Genomic DNA, 24,495 nt, shown 5'->3' on the forward strand with positions numbered 1-24,495 from the left:
ATTGGACCCTGCAGTGAGTGACATGGAGGCTGTTAAACACTTACTGTTAGCTATGTTGGAAGCAGTGTAACTGTCTGCCATTCCTGAGACCTGGCTGGCAATGCTGATCTCACTTGCCCTCCGGAATCCCCTGAAGTTGGGGGCAGTGATAGGGGAGGAGGGGGACGAGTTTTCCACGAAGAGTGCACCATGCGACTGAACAACATCCGCTATGAAGCCGAAACAGGGAAATCAAAAAATTAGACTAACAGGCAAGACAAAATGAAAGACAAATCTCAAGGAGAGAACGGAACAAGACTGCAAGCTAGCTCAGATGGAATGCTTTCAAACAGACTGACAGAAATGTATTTCATCTGAGTGCTTTTCAAAGAAAACAATTACATAAAATAACATTTTTCATTCATTTGGGATGGAAAAACGATGTGTGAAATCATAAACTGATTTGTTTTAAATGAAAAGAATAAGTACTGTGTATATACAAATATGAGCACATACATATCTATATATACCTAACATAAACTGGCAGGGAAAATAAAAAAACTATAGAAATTTGGTTTTTCTCATACGCAGGGTAGAAAAAAAGCTTTTAAAACAAAAAAGAAAAGGCTCAGTTTAGAGAGAAATTGGAGGTCAAACAATAATAAGTCGCTTTGGTGAAAATAGTAACGTACAAAATAATGACATCTTTCCTCTCCATTTCTCTAATGCCCGTAAAGTGAAGTAGCTAATTTAAACTCTAGTAAGTAGGAGTGACAACCAGTGGGCTGCCATCTTGCCTGTTTCTACTCAAAGGTCACCCTGCCCGTTTCTTCCCCAAGGCCCCCAACTATTTGGCAATGGTCTCTATGAAATACTTTGGTGGTCACTGAGCAGGGTATGGAAGGAGGGAGGGGGGGGGGCTGACATTAAGGGGTTGAAAAACTGTTTTTGGGACCGAAAGTAGTGAAGCTGCATTATGTTAGCGGATGCTGCTTCTTTTTCAAAATAAACCCTTTTTTATTTTTAACTAACACAACTGCACTTCTTAAGAAAGTTTATCCTACCAGGGCCGTTTTACAGCACTGCTTATGCAAATAAATTATTTAGACAAGAATGAATTTGCCAGTTTCAATATATTTGTTATATATGGCTCTCACTTAACAACATTATCATAATACCAGATTCCTAAACTGATTATTCACCGCTATGACATTGCACATATGGGACAGAAAGGGTGTTCCCCTCTGTTTCTGTCTCATAGAGGAGTTCCAGGCTTTTCTCACAGGGCTCTTTGTTAGCCTATCAGTGCAGCGGGAGGTCTCTGCTCTACTGGAGAGCAGAAGGAGCCGCTTCTGGAGTGCAATGGAAGGGAAAGAAATATAGTGGGGGTGGGTGGCAGGAGGCCAGGATTTTTTGGCCATCTGGGAGAGGAAGAAGGGGTCATATTGCGAATCCCTCCCCCTTATTCCTCTCTCCCTGCATAGCAGGTGAAAGAAGATGTAGATAATAGGCATAAAATGTATTTATATGTGGACAAAAATGAACAACTGGCATGTTTGCTCTTGTTGTCTATTTGATGTCACTCTGAACCCTTCAATAAAAAAATACCCTGTTAATCACTGTTACACATCTATTATTTTACATACCGGTGACATGACAGTCTCGGATAATCATGACTGTGTCACGGAGAATAAGGCTAATGGTCTGCATACACTGCTAACCATTGAGGGGTCTTTTTTGGGTTGTGTTTTAAATGATGAAAACGGTATTCAACTTTTTAAGTCACAATCTTTCAAAAAAAAGATATCTTTCTGGAAGGTGAAGTTCCCATTTAAGGGAGATGCATGCGCTCAGTAGTACTATATTGAATGTAAATATACACTTAGAAACCAAGATCCACTATTTTGCATTTGTCGCTAATCGTGTGCCAGTCCAATGCAACATTAGGATTCAAAGAAGTTTCCACTGTAGCCAACTGCCGTTAGATTAATGTCTCCTGTTATAGACAGCTGAATGCTACTAAAATGTTGCATTTTGATTGGCTCCTTGCTGGTCACATCTATTAGGGAGGTTTATGGCTAGTACCATGTTCAAGTCGCATTGCAGTATCAACCAACATATCATTTTGCCTTCTTTCTCTAACAGCTGCCTCTGGAAATCATTGAGTTCTAATGAAGTATTAAAGTGTCCACCTAACTCACAGATTGTGCCTGAAATGGGTGACATAAAGCTCGATAAAAGAACTTTAGAATCATTCACTTTCCTGGGCAGACGGCAAAATATGTGCATGGAAAAGTATCTTATATCTCCTGCTATGGTCCTTTTAATTAAATTAAAAGGGCGCCTGCAACATCCCTTTCCATTTGGTTGTATTCATTATTAAAGTGTTTCAAGTCTGTGAAACGTGTGTATGTAGTCCCTTACAGTTTTCACTGATTTAAAATATTAGCTTCATTGTTCTGCATGATTTACAATGTTATTTTTTTATCTGTGTTTTTATTACTTAACCTTTAAGTTGCTGTTTATTAGGTGTCCTGGGAAGCACAGTTTAAGATCTCTCTCTCTCTCTCTCTCTCTCTCTCTCTCTCTATATATATATATATATATATATATATATATATATATATATATATATATATATATATATATATCAATATATATATCAATATATATATATATATATATATATATATATATATATATATATATATATATATATATATATATCAATCAAAGCCCAGGACCAAACCTCTCCACAGGAAAAGATCCGAGCACACACGGGTTGTGGAACCAGCAACGTTAATCATCCAATCATCCAGCATGATGCGTTTTGGCATGGCTGCCTTTTTCAAATGTCTTTAACAACAAACGTTGTGGGCCTTCATGTTTTTAAATAATAATGGCTTTGCTCTGATAGGCGAACACCCAAAAGTGGGCGTGGCGGAATACCCCGATCTCGGCACTCCGAGTTTGTAGGCGCAGATGCTCAAGGTCAGCACCTCTTCCACAGTGGGCAGAGCTCGCTGCTTCCTCTAGCGCATTCCAATGTCCCAAGTTTTGTCCAAAGGGACAAAGCCAGCACGCCCATCGAGGCTCCGAACAGATGACATGCTGACCTGGTGTGGAGAAGTGTGGCTCAGGGGTTAGAGGCGGCAGACCCGGAATCTGAGATCGGTCCTGGACCAGGGTTCAATTCCCCGCCCCGGCGGGTCTTGGTCTAAAAATTCCACGGACTCGATAATTCTCGCCCCGGTGCCTCCTCGACTCACGGGTTCACACTCTGCGATTCTGGGCAACAGCTTGCTTAATCTCCACAACGGCCCCTCGCGGCGGGATGCCTGACTTTCACCTTGTGGATACCCTGCTATCTCACAGGGGAATATCAGGAAGGGTTCCCTAAGCAAGCGCCGGGAAACCCACTGCGGGTAGCTGTGCGCTATATAAGCTCAACTACATTTACATTTACATTTACCTCCAGCCTAACGCGTTTCGGATAAATATATCTTTGATCACAGGCAGTCAATTCAAAGGTGCAGCATTTCACTCAAAACCACTAAACAGGTTCAATTAGGTAGTCTCCTTTTATTATCGTCATGTGACCTCACATAGCATTATGGACCTCGTTGTTTGGCCACAAAAATTTTCGACCCAAGTGGGTGTTGCACCCTTGAATAAAACATAAACAAATATATATATAACTACTAACAACAATGATTTTGAAGCCAGTGCATATTTATGAATGGATATTCAACTATTGAACTGACAAAAAGAAGTGAGAAAAGATAAAAAGTATAATTAAATGTCTAAACAGCAACTCATTTGGGGGGGAGGGCGTGTAACTCATTTTTGCTGCCTGCTTTCCTTACTTTTAGACAACCCCTTACTGGTGCTGCAAAGTTGTACCACTCTATTTCGGTTCTTGGGCAAGATGCTTGGTTTGCAGGGGTAAGTCACAGTCTTTTTGCAGTCCACACCAGTTAGTCAAATTCCTAATATTTGCTGTGTCCAATGCATATATGTACTAGAGCGTCCTCACTTAGGATACTCTCCCTTTATGGCAGGGAAGCTGTAGTTCCTCTACTTGGCCCAAGATGATGTTCCTTTACCATTGGCTCTGCTACCCCAGTTCAAGTCTTCTAATGATCTATCTCCTTGAGCAAGTGCTGTTTTCTCCCTCTTTCCCCTTTGTACACGGGTTCCCCTCAACTTCCTAAAGTTTTAGACAAGAGGTGAGTTGCCCTCATAGACAGAAGGAGATATTCTCCTCAATATCCTACATTCAATTTAGATGGGATGAGACAGACTGCCAGACTGCAGCAGGGATTCCGAGATCAGTCCCAGGCAGATAACAAAGACCAAAGATCAGTAGAAGTCGCCTGACAAGAGCACCCATTTCTTCTTAAGGTATGAATCATATGGTAGGGATAAATCCTACAGCCCCTTCAAGAGGTGTGTCAACCTCGCATTCCAAAGGTTTTACACAGGAGGTGGGCAGCCCTCGCATGGAGAAGGAGGGATTGACCTCGATATTCTACACTTGATATATATGGGTCACGATAACTCCTACCTTAAGAGACCATACAGTGCATATATCTATCCTTAATGAAACAGACATAGGAAGATACAACACACAACACTCCAAAATAGAAAACTCAACACTGCATGTTGGAAACAAAGACATACTAAATTATAACACATTTCCCTCCATGTATTTTACCTCAACAAAGCAAAGAAAGAGACCGCATATCTCCCTGCTCAACAGAAAACTCACACTACATGTCTTTCCCCTGGAGGATACAAAGACCTGTGAAGATATAACATATCTCAATCCTGAATAGAAAACTCAAAACTTCATGTCTTATATGCCAATCCAACACATCTCCACACTGAATAGAAAACTGAGCAGTGTATATCTCTCTCCTTAGTTAAATAAATACATCGAAAGATACTGCACATAGCCCAGCTACACAACTCAAAGAGGGATCTGGGGAAGCAAAACATAAAAAACAGGTTAAACAGAAAGGGACTATACAATTACAAAACTGGAAAAGTTTCATCTCCTAAGGTGAACAAGTACATTTCTTGAGAATTGCTCTATTAAAGATTCTGAACCAGCTCTACAAACCCAAGAATTCATGGTCACACCTACTAAGAGGTTATGTAAAATGAAGTACCAGACTCTGCACAATGGGGCATAAACACTGCACAACTTGAAGCTCGACTTCAAAATATGACCAAACAGGGTAATTCGAGCGATGTGAGTACCAAGGTTACAGACTAAGCATCCAGTTGTGCACATGCAAATAAAGTGCACATATTCTGGATAAAAGCACAGAGCTCACACTGATATGACTGCCTGGAACTAAACAACCCATTCAATGCTCCATAGTACAGTGCATAGGAAGGCACCAAGACTAAGACAAAAGGGAATGCCGCTCACGAAAAGCAACTCACACTTCAACAATTTGCTTGCAGCATGGCTGCCAGGCAGGCAACACTGCTCAACTGTTCCTTGTGCAGGTGAACTTCCCTCTTGGATAGGTAATCCTGCTCGAAACCCATCCTTCCCTCAAGTCTCTGCCTCAAAACCTTCTGCTGATGGATCCTGCTTTTCGAAGCTTGAGGGACTCGCTTGTATACTCAGTGTGTAATCTGTCAACAAAATAGTCTTGTCGAAAGAGGGGTTCCTGTCTTGGAATCTCTTGCTTGACCGATTCATTTCACACGAGGAACCCGCCTCATTATAGAGGTGGTTTATGGCAGTGCAGATAAAATAAGCAAGATTAAGAAAAGACCATTATGAAATACTGCATCCTCAGAGACTCTTTAGAGAAAGGGGGTTCTCATCCTCTAGTTTCAATACACGAATATTGAGGGGGATGCTCTAAGAAGCCTCATTCAAATATCTAGATATTCAAATAACTAAAGGATTTGCTGTGGGTGAGAGTAGACTGGGAATGAGAGACGACAGAGTGTAAGAGAAAGAAAGTGAGTAAAGGGTAATAAAGCGCACGCTAAAGAGAAAACGAAATGGCGGGAAAAGATGGAAAGAGTGTGTAGAGAGAGCAAAGCAGAGAAATAAAGTGCTAGAGAATGGTGGGAAATAAAGTTGAATTGTCCAGGGAATACTGATGTTTTGAAGGCACTGTTGGCCACAATGACAATGAAGCTCCAGAGTTGTGTGACTGGGGCATTATTCGCTGCCAGTATTCAAATAAAAGAGAGTTTCTGGTTCGGAACAGGGGTGGGTGGTGAACTCCGTTCAGCCGGAACAGTTCGCAGAGTTTTGCCCACTCTGCGATCCGTGTAGAGTGCGGAAGAGTTTTTTCGGCGCTTCGCAGAGTTCTGCGTAGCAGAACTATGCGAACTACACCCAGGCCTAGTCAGGGAAAAGAACATTATATATACTTATGAAAAATGGGCCCCACAGTGTCCTACTCCTACATGTTCCCAAAGGCTATGTAAATGAGTCACAAGACTGGCAATATTCACAGGTTGGTTGAACCCACTCAACAAATGCCTCTATGTTCTAAGCGGTTCCGAAAAAAGTTGCTCCAACAAAATGCTGTGTGCTTGCAATGCAAAACTGATATTTTAATATGCCTGTGAAATAATAAAATTCATATAATGCATGAATCGGGCGGAGCAGAAAGGGGCTGGAAGCTGAACTGGAATGGAAGGGAAGAAGGTGTAAAGCAGGTTTAGGAGACATACGGCAGGTCAAAGTAGAGAAAAAATTACTTGAAGATTGGGAGCCTGCCATTGCTACCAGGAAGCAGGAGACCACAATCACCAGCCATCCTTGCGGCTGCATTGCCGCCAACGTCACTGCACATCATCGGCGCCCCAGGAGGCGCTATTTCAGCGGCTCAGGGCGTGTCCGTCTGCGCCCGTCAAAGCTGGGGCAGGCCCACCCTCCTTGGTTGTGGACGACGTGGGAGCATATTACACACTGTGTGCTTGTCATTTTGGAGAGCCGCTTGCTAGCAAGGTACTGTACCAGCCACTCAGTGCTTGGTATTGGTTGGTTGTTCTACACTCTTACATCTCTTCTTTTACACTTCTCCGCTGTCGTATTGACAGGAAATTAACTTTGTGGAATAATAGGAGAACTTGTGGAGGGAAGGTGCGGTTACTACGAGGACATTCACTGAGCTACTGTCTTGTATTGAGCCTCCTTAGGTGGGTACATATTGGAAGTGTTCTTTTTGTTTACCATTGTCTCTCCCTAGTAGCAACAAGTGGTGCCCCTGGAGGGTTCGTTCAGTCATTGGCAAAAGGAAGGGTAAGGACAAAGCATAGTGTGTGTCCCGCCCAAAAAAAGGGGATTTAGGTGAAGTTTGCCATGAGGCAATGAACAGGATTGAATCCCTACTTTCTGTCCATGAGTTAGCCAGTCTGGGAACATCTTTGCCACCATCCCAACCAGCAAATTCCATTAGTCTCGACACCAACTCAGGAGCCCCGCTGGAACTTTTTCCTCCCACCCATTGCAAAAAAATCTGCTATACAAATTCCTTTGATGTTTAAAAATTCTCACAAAGGGAAGAGGCCTGGAAGTCGCCCTCTTGGCTCTGTGCCACAATTAGATCTAACCTCATCTATTAGTGAGCTGCAGGACCACCCCGAGGAGGTAAATGTATCTCAAGTAGAGTGCCACAATAGATTTGAGGTTCTTGCAGAGGAGGCATGTGGAGAAACGGGAGGTGGCACAGTCGGCCATGGTGACGCAAACAACGTGTTTGCTGCCTTATTGCAGGCCTCAAAAACCCCTATCGAGTCCCTGAGAGATGAAGTAGCTCTTCTGAGGATTGAAGTTACCAGGGAGGGGTAAGACCAACAATGGGACTCCTTTAGAGACTGGCCCTGAACGCCCGCCTAGTGCCCCTAAGAGTTTAGCTTCTATACGCTTGGGATCAACAGGGGTAGAGGAAGGTGGACCCACATACCTCAGTTCACATATGACCTACTGTGCCTCACCCCTAGGATCATTCTAAACCCTCTTGTCAGAAAAATGGTTTTGGTAGTAGTGCGTACCTCAACAAGCCAATAGCTTTCCGCGGCGTATCTCAGGGAAGGGGCGAGGGTAGGGTCATAGACAGAGGCGAAACCACACTAGAAGAAGGGCATCCTCCCATTTCTGGGCTTGGGGGACTAATAGGGAAGGGGGTAGTAAAGGATGGTGTTTATTCCAGAACACAGCCCCAGGATAATAAAGCAGTAATATACCTAACAGAGGCACCCAAACTTCCAAGGGGTGTATATGAAGACTGTGACTCTCTTAAGAATAAGGTTATCTACTGGTTCAGGGACATCCAGTACTATTATTCAATTATAAGAGATGACATCAAGTATGTCAAAAGTGTAACGGTCCGAGGGTCACCAAAGGATGTAGTCAAAGTTATCTTCTTTTGTATGGCTCCTGTTGACTGTTTAATGTCAATCGATTCTCGCACCATCCCCATTGATAATAGTTCTATTATTATGAGATATAGACTGCCGACAGGGACCGATAAAGAGCTATATAGGCCACCTAGGTCTTTTACGAGAGGGGGCCCCCAACTAATATATGTTTATTTATATATTTATAAAGTTTTATATAGCGCAAACAATCTCCCGAAGGATATCAGAGCGCTTTACATTAGGATGGAAGGAAGGTCATAAATGCAAAATCGGCATCAAGTAGGAGTAAAAAAAAAAAAAGGATTGATCGCAGATTCCAGGACAATTGCACCTTGGAGGGTAATACAATAAACAGGTATAGGCGGGCAATGAAGGGGGTCACAATATGCGGTAAAGAGGAGCAGTAACAAATGATGGCACAAAAGAAGTAGGAAACAATGTCTTCGAGCAGATGAGCCTGGCCCAATTAGGGTAAGAATTTATTCATAAGGAATCTTTTGGTTTTCAATTTGAACGCCGTTGTTAAGAAGATTCTGCGTACTTCCGGTGGAAGAGAGCTCCATATCTTTGGGGCAGCGCCGGAGAAGGCTCTGTGACAAGTTCTCTTTTTGCTAAGGATGAGTGGTTTCAAGAGGAAAGTATTGGCACTTCTTGAGGCTCTTACACCTCAAGATAGCTCAAGTTTTTGCGCAAGGTACCTGGGAGTATTGAAGTGAAGGGCTTTGTGCGCCAGAACGGCAATCTTTAACTGAATTTGTGTTTTGTAGGGCAACCATTTAAGAAATTTTAGGACTGGGGATATGTGCTCATTTCATTTGGTGCCTGTAACCAGTCTAGCCGCTGTGTTCAGTGATGCCCTTAGTGGAGCCAGGGTGTATTTGGGAAGGCCACAGAGGGTAGCACTAACGTAGTCAAGCCTCGGCAAGACAAGCGCTTGAACCACCTGCTTGAAATCATTTTGTGGAAGGAAAGGTTTGATATTTCTCAGTGTCCTCATCAAGTGGCTTGCTCCCTTACACACCTTGCCGATATGATTTTTCATATTCAGGTGCTTCTCCATGGCGATTTGGCTGAGTCTATGATGAGAGGAGTGCAGTTGAAGGCAGTGAGTGGTTCAGAGGGGAGATGAGCGGGAATTCCCTTTTGGAGGTGTTGAGCAGGAGATGGTTCTCAGTTAACCAGTTTTGAGTAGACGTTAGGGTAGTGTTGAGTGAGATGATGTTATTCCGGGGAAGAGATTTTCAAATAGAGTTGCGTATCGTCCGCATACATATGGAAGAGAATGCTAGTGGAGTTTAATGAGTTAGCTAAAGGTTCCAAGAACAGGTTAAAGAGGATAGGAGATAGGGCCGACCCTTGGGGAACCCCCATGAGAACTGGAGAGGGAGTAAGAAGACAGGTATGACTACAGATAGGAGGCCTGCTGCCCCAAGATGAATATGTAATCCTCCCTGGTCCAAATGCGACCGGGTCCCTAGCAAAAGTTCCCACAGGGTTGAGGTCGGCCGCAACCACTAAGGCTAAATGTGACCCTAAGGAGGGAGGGGGTTGACAATCTCTCCAATACCGAGCAAGGGGGAGTAACTATTGAGTGTAGCACCGATCACACCTATCCTAAAGTTTGCCCCCCAACACTTAAGAATTTTGGTCTGGAATTTGGCAGGAATTACCAAATTGTTAGTAGACCCAGATTGGGGTTTCTTTGTGGACCTATATGATGTGATACTTTTCCAAGAAACGTGGAATCTGCACACCCCACATAGAAGTGGGCTGTCTACCTAAGGCTTAAGTGCCACAAGGAAAGAGAAGTGGGAGGCCATCGGGAGGTTTAGCGACTTGGGTCAAAATTGCTCTTGGTTCAAAAGTTAAGCTGGTCCATGTAGATTCCCTTGATATTTTAGCCATAGACTTTGAATTATGTAGTGGTCTGAAAATTAGGATTTTTAATGTTTACAACAGAGTTGTTCGGGTTCTGAAGAAACGAACACAATTAAAGTCTTAGATCATGTATTATCTGAACCCACTGATAGTGCCTCAGTTTTGGTAGCTGGGGATTTTAATTGTACCTTTGAACCATCTGCCTTGAACCCCCGAGACTTGACTGAGGAGTGGGACAGCGCTTGGCAGGTCCCACAGTTAGATCTTCCTCCAGTTAGATGGACAAAGAGAGGAAGCCAGGTGTTGGCCCTTACATTGCAACATGACCTGAGACCCACCAACGGGAGAACAAAATCAGATCAAAATGGGGACCTAACTTTCAACAGACCTGGTTATGCTAGCAGGATTGATTATTGCTTGGTTGCCCTAAGACTTTGGCCATTGGTTTATGATATGTCAGTGGCCAATCGATCTGATAGCGATAATAACACCCTGATTCTTTCTCTAATAAATCAAGGGGATATCAAACCCGATATCAGGGGTAGGACAGACCTGGGTGAACTGTCCATTACGAAAAACTTGAGAACAATTTGATGGGACCGGGTGGAGGAACATTCAGAGGTCTTGGTAGCAGTTAAAGGTAAAATACGCTTGGAGGTGGAAGAGTTATCCAAACTCGCTAAAGACAAAGTAGCAGAGAAATGGACCACCCAGCATGAAATCCTCTTTAACGAGATTAGGGATCTGTTGGTTAAATCTCGCAGGGAGCAGAAACCTGAGCCAGAAAAGACACAGCCAAAGCAAGGAATTCAGGCAGTTTGGTTTAATAAGGACTGCAGGAAAGTAATGACCGACCTTGTAAGGGCAGCAAAATCTAATGTTCACTTTGATCTGGTGGCATGTAGAAAAATATATAGGAAAGCAATAGAGTCAGCAAGAAGAATTGTGAAAGTTTCCTATGGTCCTCTATATAAAAGGCATAACAGTTAAGGATCCTAAGTCTTTTTGGGAAAAAACTGCCTACTGTCTTAATGGTAGAAAGACTAAATTGGAGTTCACAGTCCAGCCAGAAGAGTAGGTGACCCGTTTTAGGGATCTCTATGTGCTAGGTAGTACAGAGGCTGAGGGCCCAACTGAATTGTGGGGGGAAGTTTTGTGTGGTGCTATGTATGTATGTATGTATAGGCATTTATATAGCGCACTACTTACCCGTAGGGTCCCAAGGCGCTTCGACCGCTGCGAAACCCTTCCTGGCTTCCCTGAGAGATGGTCCCTTAATGGGTATCTCCAGGGTGAGACCAGGCATCCCCGGCGGTCTGGTGGGGCCGTTAGTGAAGATGAGGCAAGCTAATGCCCAGAGTTGCCGAGTGTGAACGCTGATCAGAGTGGGCACCGAGGCGAGAGAATTATCGAGTCCGCTGACCCTGGTCCAGAAACCTGCCGCGCCGGGAATCGAACCCTGGTCCCGGGCCGTCCTCTGCTCTCGGGTCTGCCGCCTCTAACCAGTGAGCCACACTACTTCTATGGAGGACTCGTTTTTTTACTTGGAAGAAACTCAGGTAGCGATTCGCCCTAGTATCCTGGCTAGAGCCCCCTGCCCTGACCGAATTCCAAGTGACCTGTATAGAGAGGACTTAATTGTCTGGGCTCCCTATATTAATATGTTAACCAACGCCATTTTATCAGGCATGAACATTCCTCCCTCGTGGAACATAGCGGAAATAATCCCTATCTATAAGAAGGGATATAGAGCTAACCCGGCTAGTTACAGACCTATAAGTCCAATTGATTCATTGTAGAACATTTTCTGTAAGCAGGTTCTGTCTAGGATTCAGGATTGGATCTCAGAGTACCATATCCTGTGTGATTTTCAAGCAGGCTTCCGTGCTAACATTAGCACATTGGACCAGGTTTTTCACTTTCTGTGCATCTATTGGAGGGAGGTTGGTATTAGAGAGGGTAAGCTATATGTCGCCTTTGTGGATTTACGCAATGCGTTTGACCTAGTACCGCAAGCTAAGTTATGGAGAGTGGTGGCAGAGATGGGCCTACTTCATAGTCTATTAGAATTTTTTATTCGATTGCACTCACTAAATACAGCCCAAGTTAGGTGGCGGAAAACAACCAACTCACTGAGCTATTTTTTACTAAACGTGGAGTGAGGAAGGGATGCGCCCTAGCGCCCACCCTATTTTCTCTCTTTATAAATGGGGTGGTAGACTACCTCGTTACGGATGGGTGTGACGCCCCGAAAATAGGTGAGAGAAGAGTACCTGCACTACTTTTTGCGGATGATACCCTATTAATCTCCAAATCCCCCCAAGGTCTCCAACAATTGTTGAATGATTTTATTTGGTTCTGTAAGCAGCATGGCCTAGTATTAAACAAGGCAAAAACAAAATGATCTTCTCTAAAGGGAATATTAAATCAGCTAAAAGATCTATGTATGTAGGAAGCAGCCCCCTAGAGCAAGTATTTTCCTTTGACTATCTGGGCATCCGCTTAACATCTAATCTAAATTGGGCTCCCCATATCGAAAAAGTTCAACTGTCGCTAATCCAGTAGACCGCCCATATAAGGAAAATTCATAAAAGTACGGTGTCCAGGAAAGTGGCCCTAGCATTGGCAATCTATAATATCAAAACCTGTGGGGGGCTCTTTATGGGGCTGAATTGTGGGGTAGTGGGAATACAAATTCTCTGAATCCCATAGAAAACCGCTTTTTAAGATCACTTTTAAACCTTCCCCTGGCTCCCATGTTTTTGGATTTGGGCCAAAAACAACTGTCACATTAGTTAGACTACAAGCTGCTAATGTTTTGGCATATTTTGTGGTCTGTCAAAGAGCTTGCCCCCTATCGAGCGATGACAATCGATCTCCTGAAGCGACCCCAGGTAAATTCAATTCCATGGTTTAGCTCTTTGAGAAGTCTACTGAGGAGACTTGGGATGGAGGAGTACTGGTTCACTCCCGAAAGACTGTCCCTTATGCCAAAGAGCAGGGTTAAAGCGATCTACTGGGAAACTAAAATGGTGAAGGAGATGGCTAAATCGGTGTGTACACTAACCCAGTTTTTTATGAGTTTTAAATGTGTTCCATTTTATGAGGAGACCATTGATGAAATTGTTCCACCCCTGGCATGCAAATTATTTTTACAATTTCGATATAAGATTCTACCCACTAAACTGCTCTGTAAAATGTGGTGTAGCAATGTTCCCTCTGATGACCAGTGTCCAGCGTGCAAGGCTAGTTCTGAATTTTTAGTCCATTTGTTATTCTTTTGTCCGTATAGGAGTTTGAGGGGCAAGTGGCTCACCCTGCTGTGTAAATTAATTGGACCCGGCCAATACCTCGACGTTCTGAGAATTTTAGCCACTAACACCCGCAGGGCACTAGTCTTTGGTTTGGCCAGATTCTGGCACGCACTATGGAAAAAAAGTTTTTAGATGTATCATATGAATTGTCTTTTTGTACTTTTTAAACTGTATTTATAAATTCTTGTCCACTTTTGAATAATGATTTTTATTCTCACACTGACATGTACTGCGTTATGTTTTTTGTAAAATGATTATTATTCCTATATTGTCTTAGCCTGCGCTGTGTTATACCTATTTTGTAAGATCTTTGTGATCGAAAATAAAGTTACTTGATGATGATGAGAATGCATGACTCAGAGGGCACATATTTAGAGTATTTTTAGACTTCATCATGTTTTCCCATGTATGGTCTAAAAAAATCAGGGTTTCAAGTGTACACTGAAAAGTACAAACCTCATAGAAATTACAGATGCCAGTGCTTATTCGAGGGGGTGGGGTAGGCAGGGGTGTAGCGGTGCCATCATATCACTGGAATAATAATGTCACATGCTCTATACTGAACTTGTGTTTTAGAGAATGTCAGCAGCTTCTCTCCACATGCACACCGATGGGCAAGACACAAAGTGGGGATACACCGGTGAAGAGAAAAGATGTGCAAAGGTTTTGACGAAAGAAGTAGTTGCAAAGTGAGCAATCACCATCAGAAGCATGTAGAGTGAGTAGTAGCGGTTGAAAAAGTTACGTACAAGAACAGAAGGCAGCTGTCAAAACATAGAGAGGTCCTGTACTGTCTTCTCACTTGTCTCTCACTCTGGAGAATGTTGAGCTCACAGAGCTTCATCATTCTACCCAAGAAGGAACAAAGTTAGGCAACTCAGGGAGGCAAACTAGAGAACTCAGCAGAAGTATGCATGGACATCTGTGCCGTATGGGAGACCACGAGAGAGTACATGAGAGTAAAAAGGAAAGATGGTGTGTGGGTTGGGGGGGGATAATAAAAGATGTATTTGTCAACAGAGGAAGCCATATGCCATTGGCAGAACATGAGGCCCTTGCTTCACAGTAAAATGCACTCCTGTTTTCAGCTTGTTTTTTTCTGGCACTTAGGATATGTTTATTACACGCATTTTCAATAATTCTGCACATAGCTCAAAAGAACTGACACTTTGAAGTAAAGTCAACAAAATCCATAGCAGAATGAAGCCTAATGCTGCTGGTACTATAATACAATTTTACAGAGGAACATTCAATTATTTGCTTATTCTTACTGCAGAAAACACATGCAGTGTATGTGACACTGCGGGATGAACCATTTTCAGCATCAGGTTTCACAACAGCTCTGCAGAGGAAGCGCATTATGAATTGAGAGTATGTATAGGTATAAAATACTACTGACTGGTTCCCTTGTAGGTGTACGGTCTTTTGCTAATGTAGATGAGTGTGCAAACGGACTGAGGAAGGAAAAGGGTTTTGTGGACACTGTTGGGACATATTCACTATATTTTTCCAATTCTTACACTCCGAGAGCATATTGCAAGTTCACAAGATGACTTCACAAGAATTTCTTCACCATTTAAAGCCGGGGCAGATACAGTATCCATTAAAATGAGGACAGAAGGCATGATTTAGAGTTTGGCAGACAGGGCACTCCATTGCAAATGCAATGGAGTACCCTGTACTCTAAACTATTTTCCCACCCATGTCAGTTAGAGACGGGCAAACTATAAGCTTTTGGTATATATGTGCCCTATTGGCTCTGTCGATGGAAATCTTGCTCTGACAGAGTTGGAACCATCAGAGGAAGGGCATTACACTACCCGCCCTATTTAGGGTTGGAAGTGAAATGTCCTTTTTTTTAGCCTCTCCGCCAGGTAAAACCAGGCAGAGATGGACAAAAAGAAATAATCAAATAATGACCATCACACCCTGGGAGAAACCTCCCAGGGTGTGGGGGTCATGAGCTTTTTATTTTTCTGAAACATGCACCTGCTTTGGGAATTTGGGGAAAAAAGTGTAAAAGTTTGTTAAGAGTTTTGTGAATGGCCATCAAAACCGATGAACACTACTAACCTAGCTTTACGCACCCTGAGGGAACCTTTCAAGGTACAGCGATGACAGCTGAGCTGATGGTCATCTCTAAATTTGGTGGAAATGTCCTCGCGCCACCTTAACGGATGGAGTACTGTCTGTCAAAGTTAAAATGATGCCCTGAGTCTTCTTCAAGACTGAAGAACTAGTTGCATTGTGACTTTAAAGTCCACATTTGTAAAGCGCACAATCACCCGTAAGGGTCTCTAGGCGCTGGGGGCCGTCGGGAAGATTAAGCGAGCTATTACCCAGAGTCACATGGTGCTGGGCTAACCTGCCGCCGGAGCCGGGGATCAAACCGTGGTCTCCAGATTCCAGCGTCAGTCGCCCTGGCCGCGGCGCCACACCTCTTCCTCTGACTTTGGCTGCTAAAGTATTGAAGCAGTAGTTAGGACGTTTAGGAATGTATATTCAGACAAACCACAATTAGACAAGTTTCTCCAAGTTGCTGCGAAGCATCTAGTTTTATCCATAAACAGCAAAAATGTTGTCCCGAGGTCAACATAATATTGAGGACAAAAGGGCAGCCAGCACATTTGTAAAAGAAACCGATGTAAGCCATAATAATTTTCTGTAGCACACTGTCTTTAGCTAGCCTCGTACAAAGACCCAGGGCACAAAGGAAGAGTTAGAGGGGAAAGACAGAGTTTTCTGGCACACAATCCCCACAAAATCTTTTATAAAGGTGGCCTTTAAAAAGTTATCTCCATTTAAATTGATTGAGCTAGTTTTAGAAGTGATTTAATAACAATGCATATTTATAGGTATGGCTATGAACACTGTTTAGTCACAGTGCGTGTGTGCAAAAAAGACAAGAATGAGTAGCTCAACATAGTAAATGGGGGTGAGGGAGGCAACTCCTAGGTATCGGAATTCCTGCAACATGAAGCAATGTAGTGGACACCGCTGCAGTATTAGACAATGTATAGGCGTGCTCTCCCCTTCATTGGTCGAGATCAGCAATGCTGACTGATGGATGGGAACAGAAAAGGGAGGTGGTGCTGTAAAATGAAAAACAGTATGCAGAGATAATCCAAAAGCACATCATGAGGCATACACTTATCAATACTTGAGAATGTAGCAGTGCTTCTTAGTAGACAGTGCAGGCATGCAGTCCAGTAACTGATACACAAGCACAAAAGCAGATCACCAGGTCTACTCAAGCTCAAAGTGGCTGAGGAACAAATGCAAGCATTATGGACATGAAACTGTTTGTGTAGAGTATGCGTAGAGAAGAGCATGAATGTGCACTGACACAGGCTGTTATCACTAGCTATGTCCATCTTCAAATATGCCCATGGTGAGTGACGCAGATTGCAAGAAAGGCCCAATTAAAAAAGAAAGAAAGACTGCTTCTGGCATGCCTTTGTACACTCCTTGTTTTCTTAGGTAAGAGTGTGGTACCAGAATACAGCTGTACAAATTCCATTTTATATCCTACATTTTATCTAGAACAATATTGCTCCGCTGGAGATAACAATAGAAAATTTGCACCCACTGGGACGATATTTCAGTAAACATCATAATTCAATATTTATGTCAGAAGGCACTTCTGTGTACGACATTCTGAGAGACAACAGAGGTCAGTAGATATGCGCATACATATTTCACCTGAGCAGAATCACAACACTGCTGTTATGGGGCGCTCAAGCATGGTGAGCCCCAAACTCTTGTTGAGCTCTTTCACCCAATTGCTACCGATGATGAAACAGAACTAGTTGGGGGTGGGCTCATACTTTGTAGGCCCGGCTGCTGTGCATGCTTCTTCCTGCAGACCGATGTCAGACTTAATTTTCTAGCAGAGATGGATAACTGGGTGGGTAATGAGGAATCCAAAAGCATGCAATGAGAAATATGTATAGCGTGCATGGTGTGGGAATATATTTCAATTTACAATACTATTACCTTAGGAAGGGTACACAGTTATGATGGATGAGGGGAGGTACTAAGGAATGGACAGAAGGCAAAACGAAGGTCAAGGGAAGGAAAGTAAATGGTGAAGGAGGGCTGAAAGATAAGGGATGTAGGAGGTGAGTAGGTAATAAACCAGAAATGGAACAGAAAAAAGACAGAAAGAAGGAAAAACAAAAGAAGTAAGTAAAGTAGAGAGGAAGGATGGGTTCGGTAAGTTAAGTAGGAAGAAATGAAGGTAGGAGTGGAAACAAGGAAGAAAAGAAAAACATAAGACAAGCCAAAGGTAGGAAAAAAGGAGATGTAGGTAGGGTAATAGGAGGTTAGTAGAAACGAAAAAGGGAAGACAGGTAGGTCAGTGTTGAAGAAATGCAGGACAGCATTGAAGGAAGGCAGATCACTGTGGAAAGCAAGAGAGTGTGGAAGGAAAGACAGATAGTGAGGCAAAAAGGCAGGACATTGCAATAGACAGACAGGCCAATGTGAATGTCAGGCAGGACAGTGTGAGTGACTATAGTGTGGAAGGCAGGCAGGACAGGGGGGAAGTTACGACACTGGGGAAGAAAGGTCGTACAGTGGAAGGCAGACAGGATAATGTGGATGGTATGACAGTGTGTGAGAAAGGCAGGACTGTATCAAAAGAAAGCAAGATGACGTTGAAGGCAGACCGGACAGTGTGAAACTTATACAAGACAATGTGGAAGGAAGGGCAGTGTGAAAGAGAGGCCGACCTTTGTTAAAAGAAAGAAGGACAGTGATGACGGAAGGCAAGACAGCGTGAACGAAAGGCAGGACAGTAGACTAAAGGCAGGACAATGTAGAAGGCAGGCAGGACACTGAAAATCTTAGGGTTGTGGGGGCGTAAGGCAGAAAAGTGTGGGTAGCAGGCAAGATAGTGTGGAACGTAGACTAGAGTGAAAGAATAGGAGGACAGTTTGGATGTTGAGTAGTGCTGAAGACAGGATATTGATGTACAAGAAAGGCAGGAAAGTAAGGAAGGGAGACAATAACAAGAAGGGAAGGAAAGTAGGATCAGGAGAAAAGAAACGATGGAGAAAAGGAAGGAAATTATATAATGAGAGCAATACAAAGGAAAACATTTAACTAAGATTAAAAGTAGACAAAATTAAGGAATCAAAAAGATGCAAATGAAAAAATCAGTAAGCACTATAGGAAAAAAATGAAAATGGGTTAATGAGCATGTTGGAACTATGTTCTCAATAATCTTGCTGCAGGCTTTGTGACAGCAGAAATTATATTGCTCTTGTAAGTTCAAACTAATGAGAAAACGTGCGCGTGTGAATGCTGGAGAGACCGTGTGCATTTGTGTGTCTGAAGATGCACAAAAGTGAAAACACTGTGCCACACAGGACTCACGAAGACAGAAATAGGGGAATAGGGAGACAGTACGTGATTCCAATGTCCATGCAAGGTCATGACAAGAAAATTATCAATAACACCGCAATGGAAGATTCCAGATCCATGCAAGCAGTGGTCAAGGCACATAAAGCAAGATGAGAGAGAGGCACAGATTACACACACTCAGCAAACGCAGCAGTTCTACTGGAAACATCTTGCCAGTTAAGGACAGGAACGGGTATACTGGTTTCCATGACGCTATCCTGGCGTGTGAGAGCAACCAGGGGGCTGCTTTCCATGATGAGGGTAGGGTTGCCTTGGACAGTCTCAACTAGACGTGAGCGGGGAAGGAAACAAAACGACAAAACAACAGACATGTAGCAACACAATGCAACTGACATACATTTACATTTCAAACCCCACCCCCACAGCAGTAGGACTAAAATAAAAAACACACTTTCTTGAAAATGAAATGCTTTCCTTGAGTTTCCACAGTTAACAGGGGACCCAAAACCTTTTAAAAACAATTTGGTGATCAAAAAGTTAATAATATCTTACAATCTTGTATAATCAATACAACATATGGCAAAGGGATGGCTCAGTTAATGAAACAGGTCTTCCAATCCTTTTTTAAGATGTCCCGGGCAAAGATTCACACACTTAATGCACTGGGTCACCAATCAAATACATTATTCTATCAAAAGGTATCACAAATATCTCCAACAATCAAAACAAAGACCTTCATCTCCTAATACAAATAAGGCCTTATTTAGAGTGTCAAAGACGTGATACTCCATCACAGACGTGGCGGATTTCCAGTCTGGTCTCCCTTAATATATATAGACTGTGGAAGGCTGAATGTGTTTTTAAAAAGTTGTAGTTCCCCCGTAAACCAATATTTTAATGAAAAAGAATAATTCAATGTTTGAAGTGGAATAACATGGCATAGAGAAGCACAGGTTGATGAAACTTTACACAAAACACTTCAGGATATTCTGGCCTTGACAATCTGCAAATGTATGAGAATATACAGACATATTGTAAATATTTACACACACACAAACGAGTTAGGACAATCTTATGTCTCATTCCCTAGCTACAAAGTCACATCCTGAAGGTATTTGACCAGCACCAATCATCACTAATTTTCTCATGCTGATTATACATGTCCTTAGGCTCCATACTACGATCCCTTTGCCAGGCCATAAACTTCTATTAATTGATATGCTGCTATTTTCACCAGTGACTTTGTTCATCTCCAACCACAGGCTTGTGGGATAACATGAAAGTAGAGTGGTGCGCTTGAGTGCTGACTGGTAGACCATGTATACCATTTAGTGGATCAATCCAGTTGCGTAGTCGGGATCTCCAAGATGAATAATCAGAAGATAAATGTGCACACCATCATAGGGATTCACAGGCTACACTGAAAACCTGAATTAGAGCAGCATCCGGACCATCAATGCATGCTTATAATCTGCATGCAGAGGCAGGGAAGTTTATAAGCACAGTTACGTTTTTAGCAGTGTGCGCCCTTCTTTTTTTATCAATGACATTACACTCCATCTGGTGCGGTTAAAACGATCCGTTTGTGGCGGTAGGTCTCTGTGGAATTTACTAGCCTCTTAAGGCTCACTAAAAACTACTCTTTTAAGGGGAGTGAGAAGGGACACTTGTTATCTTGTAACGCAAAATAATAGGAGCCCCAGCAAAAATGTGTGGGAGGCCCCAAATATTTCATTTTGGCTTGTTGCCTCAAGTTATACAGAGGTTTTGGGCCATGTAGGAGGTCACTATAGGGGAGTGAGCCCCCAGACCCTCTGTGGATACAAAGGAAAATGTACAACCTAAGAAAGTTGCATTTACAGATCGGATTTACTGAAATATCCAAATATAAATTGTTTATTCAGCTCTTTCGAGAAAACATTCCACCATTAAAATACTAAAGGAATCCTGCCCTAACTTCGAATGTGGGGCTATCACTAAGCTAGTCACCTTTAAAACAAACTTAAGCACATCTAGTCACATGAGCTAAAATCTACCATTATCAAATCAAGCTGTAGAGGAAAGGGTCTACTAGCTTGTGGTGGGAAAAGGCACTACAACATAAAATGGCTTGTTATGAATTTTGGACATTTCTCACGAGCCAGGGTGCTTTTTGCACGGTGAACATGCTGTAGCAAGTTAAAGTTTGATGACAATGTGTCTCTCTCATGCCCATCCCAACAACGTCTCCTTTGTGGCAACTAGGGAATGTCAGCTAAATGCACTACCGGGGGCAGTAGCCGAAGCACTTGGGATCAGTGTTCATAATGGATGCACTACTGGAATCACTACAAATCTTCCTCAATCTGCTATCAGGCTACTTTGTGTTATCAATTTCTTGACACAGATTGCCCAAGTAGTATTCAATGTGAGGAGCTCACAAAAGAGGACAGGCCATGCGAAGCCTTGAAGAACTTTCTACACACGTCTCGCAACCATAAGGTACAAAGAGCCGTGAGGTGTTAATTAATTCCTTGATACACTCTTAAGAGTCCATTCCACATTTATACCAGGTAGTTCCTCTGGCATACAAGGACTAACAGCAACAAGAGACAGGTAGTGAGAACTCCTGGCCAATATGGAAACCTGACATTATTTGAAGTTTAAAGCACAGGTAGGTATGGGGGACTGCTTTTGGGGGAATCATGCCTTATTCTGTACTAGACAGTTCCATCATAGGTGATGCTCATAAGGAAGACAGCTTTTGTAAGGTTATGAATGATAATTAAAAGTATACTCTAGGCTCAAGCAGCAATTGCCATTATAGACAAAAGAATATTCAGATCCTACTTTGTATATAGTAGTTATCTCCATACGTGAAGCAAATTCACACCCTTAATGTAATGCGTCTTGATGACTGGAATAGTCGAAGAAAACAAATAAGAACTATCTTTTGTGACAGCCACAACGTTTTTAATGGTGTCAAGCTTTCTGACAACACAAGCCAAGGGGAAGTGTTACTGGCATAGCAGCAATAATAGGACAACTGAGATGATTTATTATTGTCTCCCTGATGCCAAGATACATAATGTGAGCCATCAAATTTTGTTCCCCCTCACAAAATTGTATCATATTTAGGCCCGAAAACGAAATACTTTTTCAAGTATGTCCCTGTTTAGGTATGATGTTGAAGGATGTACTTCCATTTGTTCCTGGTACCATCTGTATACTTTACAATAATGTGCTCTTCCCTACAGACGGCTGATTGAAAATAATGGTCTTAGATTTGTGCTTGATGATTTTGTTTCCATCTCACCAAGAAGACAGAATAATAAATATAGGTAGTAATGAGTCTTACACTCTTTAGTAAGATATAACTTGACTCTTGCAAGTGCTGGTGTTGCCTGGTAATCAGTGGTTCTACAGAATCCACTAAATTTCCATCTACATACCCCCTTAGTGAATTTATATTTCATCTACTTCATAAGGACCTTTTTACTCCACTGTAGATCTCCTTTCAGATCTTTGAATACCATCTGCTTTTGATTTGTCTGTACTAACAGGTGTTGTGGAAGGATTGGGATAGAGTGGGACAATAGTGATGAAAAAGAAACAAAGATTTGAGGACAGTACGGCACAATGTTGTCATTTAATATTATTAAATCATAGTTAAAGTGTTTTAAAAACACAACATTTCTGGTGCACTATTTTGGCCATGAGAAAACTTGTTGCTTACAGAACTCACCACTGCTGGAGCAGAACTGAAGGAGAGCATCTTTAACAGTTGACTTACCCAAAAGGGCCGAGTTGCCGTCACCTAACGGGAATCTCTGGTATCGTGGTACGTTAAAAGGGGGCAACAAATGAAACTTCTTTTCCAGCAGAGGTTCCACTCGAGATGCAGATGGGTCTGCCGGGTGGAACAGATTGTACACCTGCTGGCATGCAGGCCTCAGCTGAAAGACTAGACAGGAAGAAGACGGTTCAGCTACAAATCAGTCATTAAACAACATTTATACAGGTAATACAAGACATCACACTGCTTCTAACTTTGATTGACAATGGACAATGGTACTGTGTATATTTCTTGACCACTATCTCATTATTAGAATGTCTTTAAAGCTTCTTCCTACTCCCTCACAGATGTTATTCCCTTAGTCTGACTGCTACAAGTCTGAGATACTTGCTGTGTTCTTCCAGACAGAGCATGGTCATAAATTTAGGTATGTGTGAACATGGACCAACCCCGTAAACCGAACTACGACTGGGGTAATTTTGATAAGTAAATGCACAATGTCCTGGTGGATCAAAGCCACTCTTTTTTAAAATAGTCTGAGTTGTATATCATAGATTGGTAGAGACACAAATCGTTAAAGTACAGATGGCGTGGTGTTCATGGTTAAACAAGTATTTACAAAGAACCAAAACAATCACACAAACGTTATAGATTGTAAGAAAATATTAATTTACAGGACAACTTCCATTTTTCCAGACATTTCCCAACATGAATCTATATCACACACAACACACGAAAAGAGGTCTTGTTTACATTGTTATTTCAGCATTGATTGATGCATGTCAAATGACGGATTTATCCATATAGGTACACTACTGTTTGGTAATCTTTGAATGAATTGCCCCAGGACACGCCGCATTTACTCATAAACTGAGCATCAATAACCATGCCACACTGTGATCTCAACACTAATCTCAACATTTATTAATATCGAATGCGCTTAAGGCGAACATGACATTTTGGACAAGGGTGGACTTGCTATTCTACCTTCAACCCTAGTATATGTGGAGGCAAGAGACAAGTGGCTATTTTAATAATCAATGTCAAGTAGCATTGAGATGAACAAGTTATTTACCTTTGGTAATGCTCTTTCTGGTAGAGACTCTATTTAAGTGCAGATTCCTCTCTTTTTGCATATTTCCTCAGGTACCAGACTGAATCCAGAAACCTCTGAGCAATACTTCTGTGAGCCAGTAGGTGGCACTGTGCAGCTCCACACAGATGGTCGCTCCAGAAATGATATGCAGAGCAATATGAGTATCACTCTCACACTCTGATGTCAGTTGATTTTGAGGTAGTCCACACACTCAGACACAGAGTACCAGTAACTAGTTGGCATCAAAAAGTGTGTAGATTCCTAAAATTGGCATCTTTTTAGTGGCAGAGTTCGATTCACAGAATGTGGGGGATAGGAGGGTCATTGAGAAATCTGCAGTTAGAATCCTTCCAGAAAGAGCGTTATCGAAGGAAAGAAACATGTTCTTCTGATAGAAACTTCTAACTAAAGATTCCTCAACTTTTGAATAGATACCAAAGCAATACCTACTCGGCGGTGGGTCTGTGAATCGGCATAGACCAAAAAATCCTGATGCAAAGAGTGGGCAAAAAGCCCCCAACGGCGTATCTTGCTGTTCAGATAGTAGTGATTTGTGAAAGTCTAGAGAGACGACCACGTACCTGCCTGGCATATCTCCAGGACAGGAACTCCATGCACCAATGCGGTGTTAGCAGACTAGGGTCTGGTGGAATGAAACCTTAACCCTTCCGCGGGCTACTTCT

General features: G+C 42.5%; 1 protein-coding gene across 8 annotated transcripts in view; it reads right to left on the reverse strand.

Moving 5' to 3' along the window:
• PITPNM2 (phosphatidylinositol transfer protein membrane associated 2) overlaps window positions 1-24,495 on the reverse strand; it is a 1,093,290-nt gene that overhangs the window by 95,141 nt on the left and 973,654 nt on the right. For 4 of the 8 annotated variants that reach the window (XM_078667588.1, XM_078667584.1, XM_078667586.1 and 1 more), the window contains 3 exons: window positions 22,714-22,884; window positions 19,117-19,266; window positions 45-209 (listed from right to left, as the gene is read on the reverse strand). In XM_078667588.1, coding sequence (XP_078523714.1) covers window positions 45-209; window positions 19,117-19,266; window positions 22,714-22,884 — 486 coding nt within the window. The remainder of the gene's footprint in view (window positions 1-44; window positions 210-19,116; window positions 19,267-22,713; window positions 22,885-24,495) is intronic. The other 4 variants (XM_078667590.1, XM_078667587.1, XM_078667589.1 and 1 more) reach the window with 1 other exon arrangement.

The sequence above is a fragment of the Lissotriton helveticus genome, chromosome 11, assembly GCF_964261635.1.
Source record: "Lissotriton helveticus chromosome 11, aLisHel1.1, whole genome shotgun sequence".
NCBI lineage: Eukaryota > Metazoa > Chordata > Amphibia > Caudata > Salamandridae > Lissotriton > Lissotriton helveticus.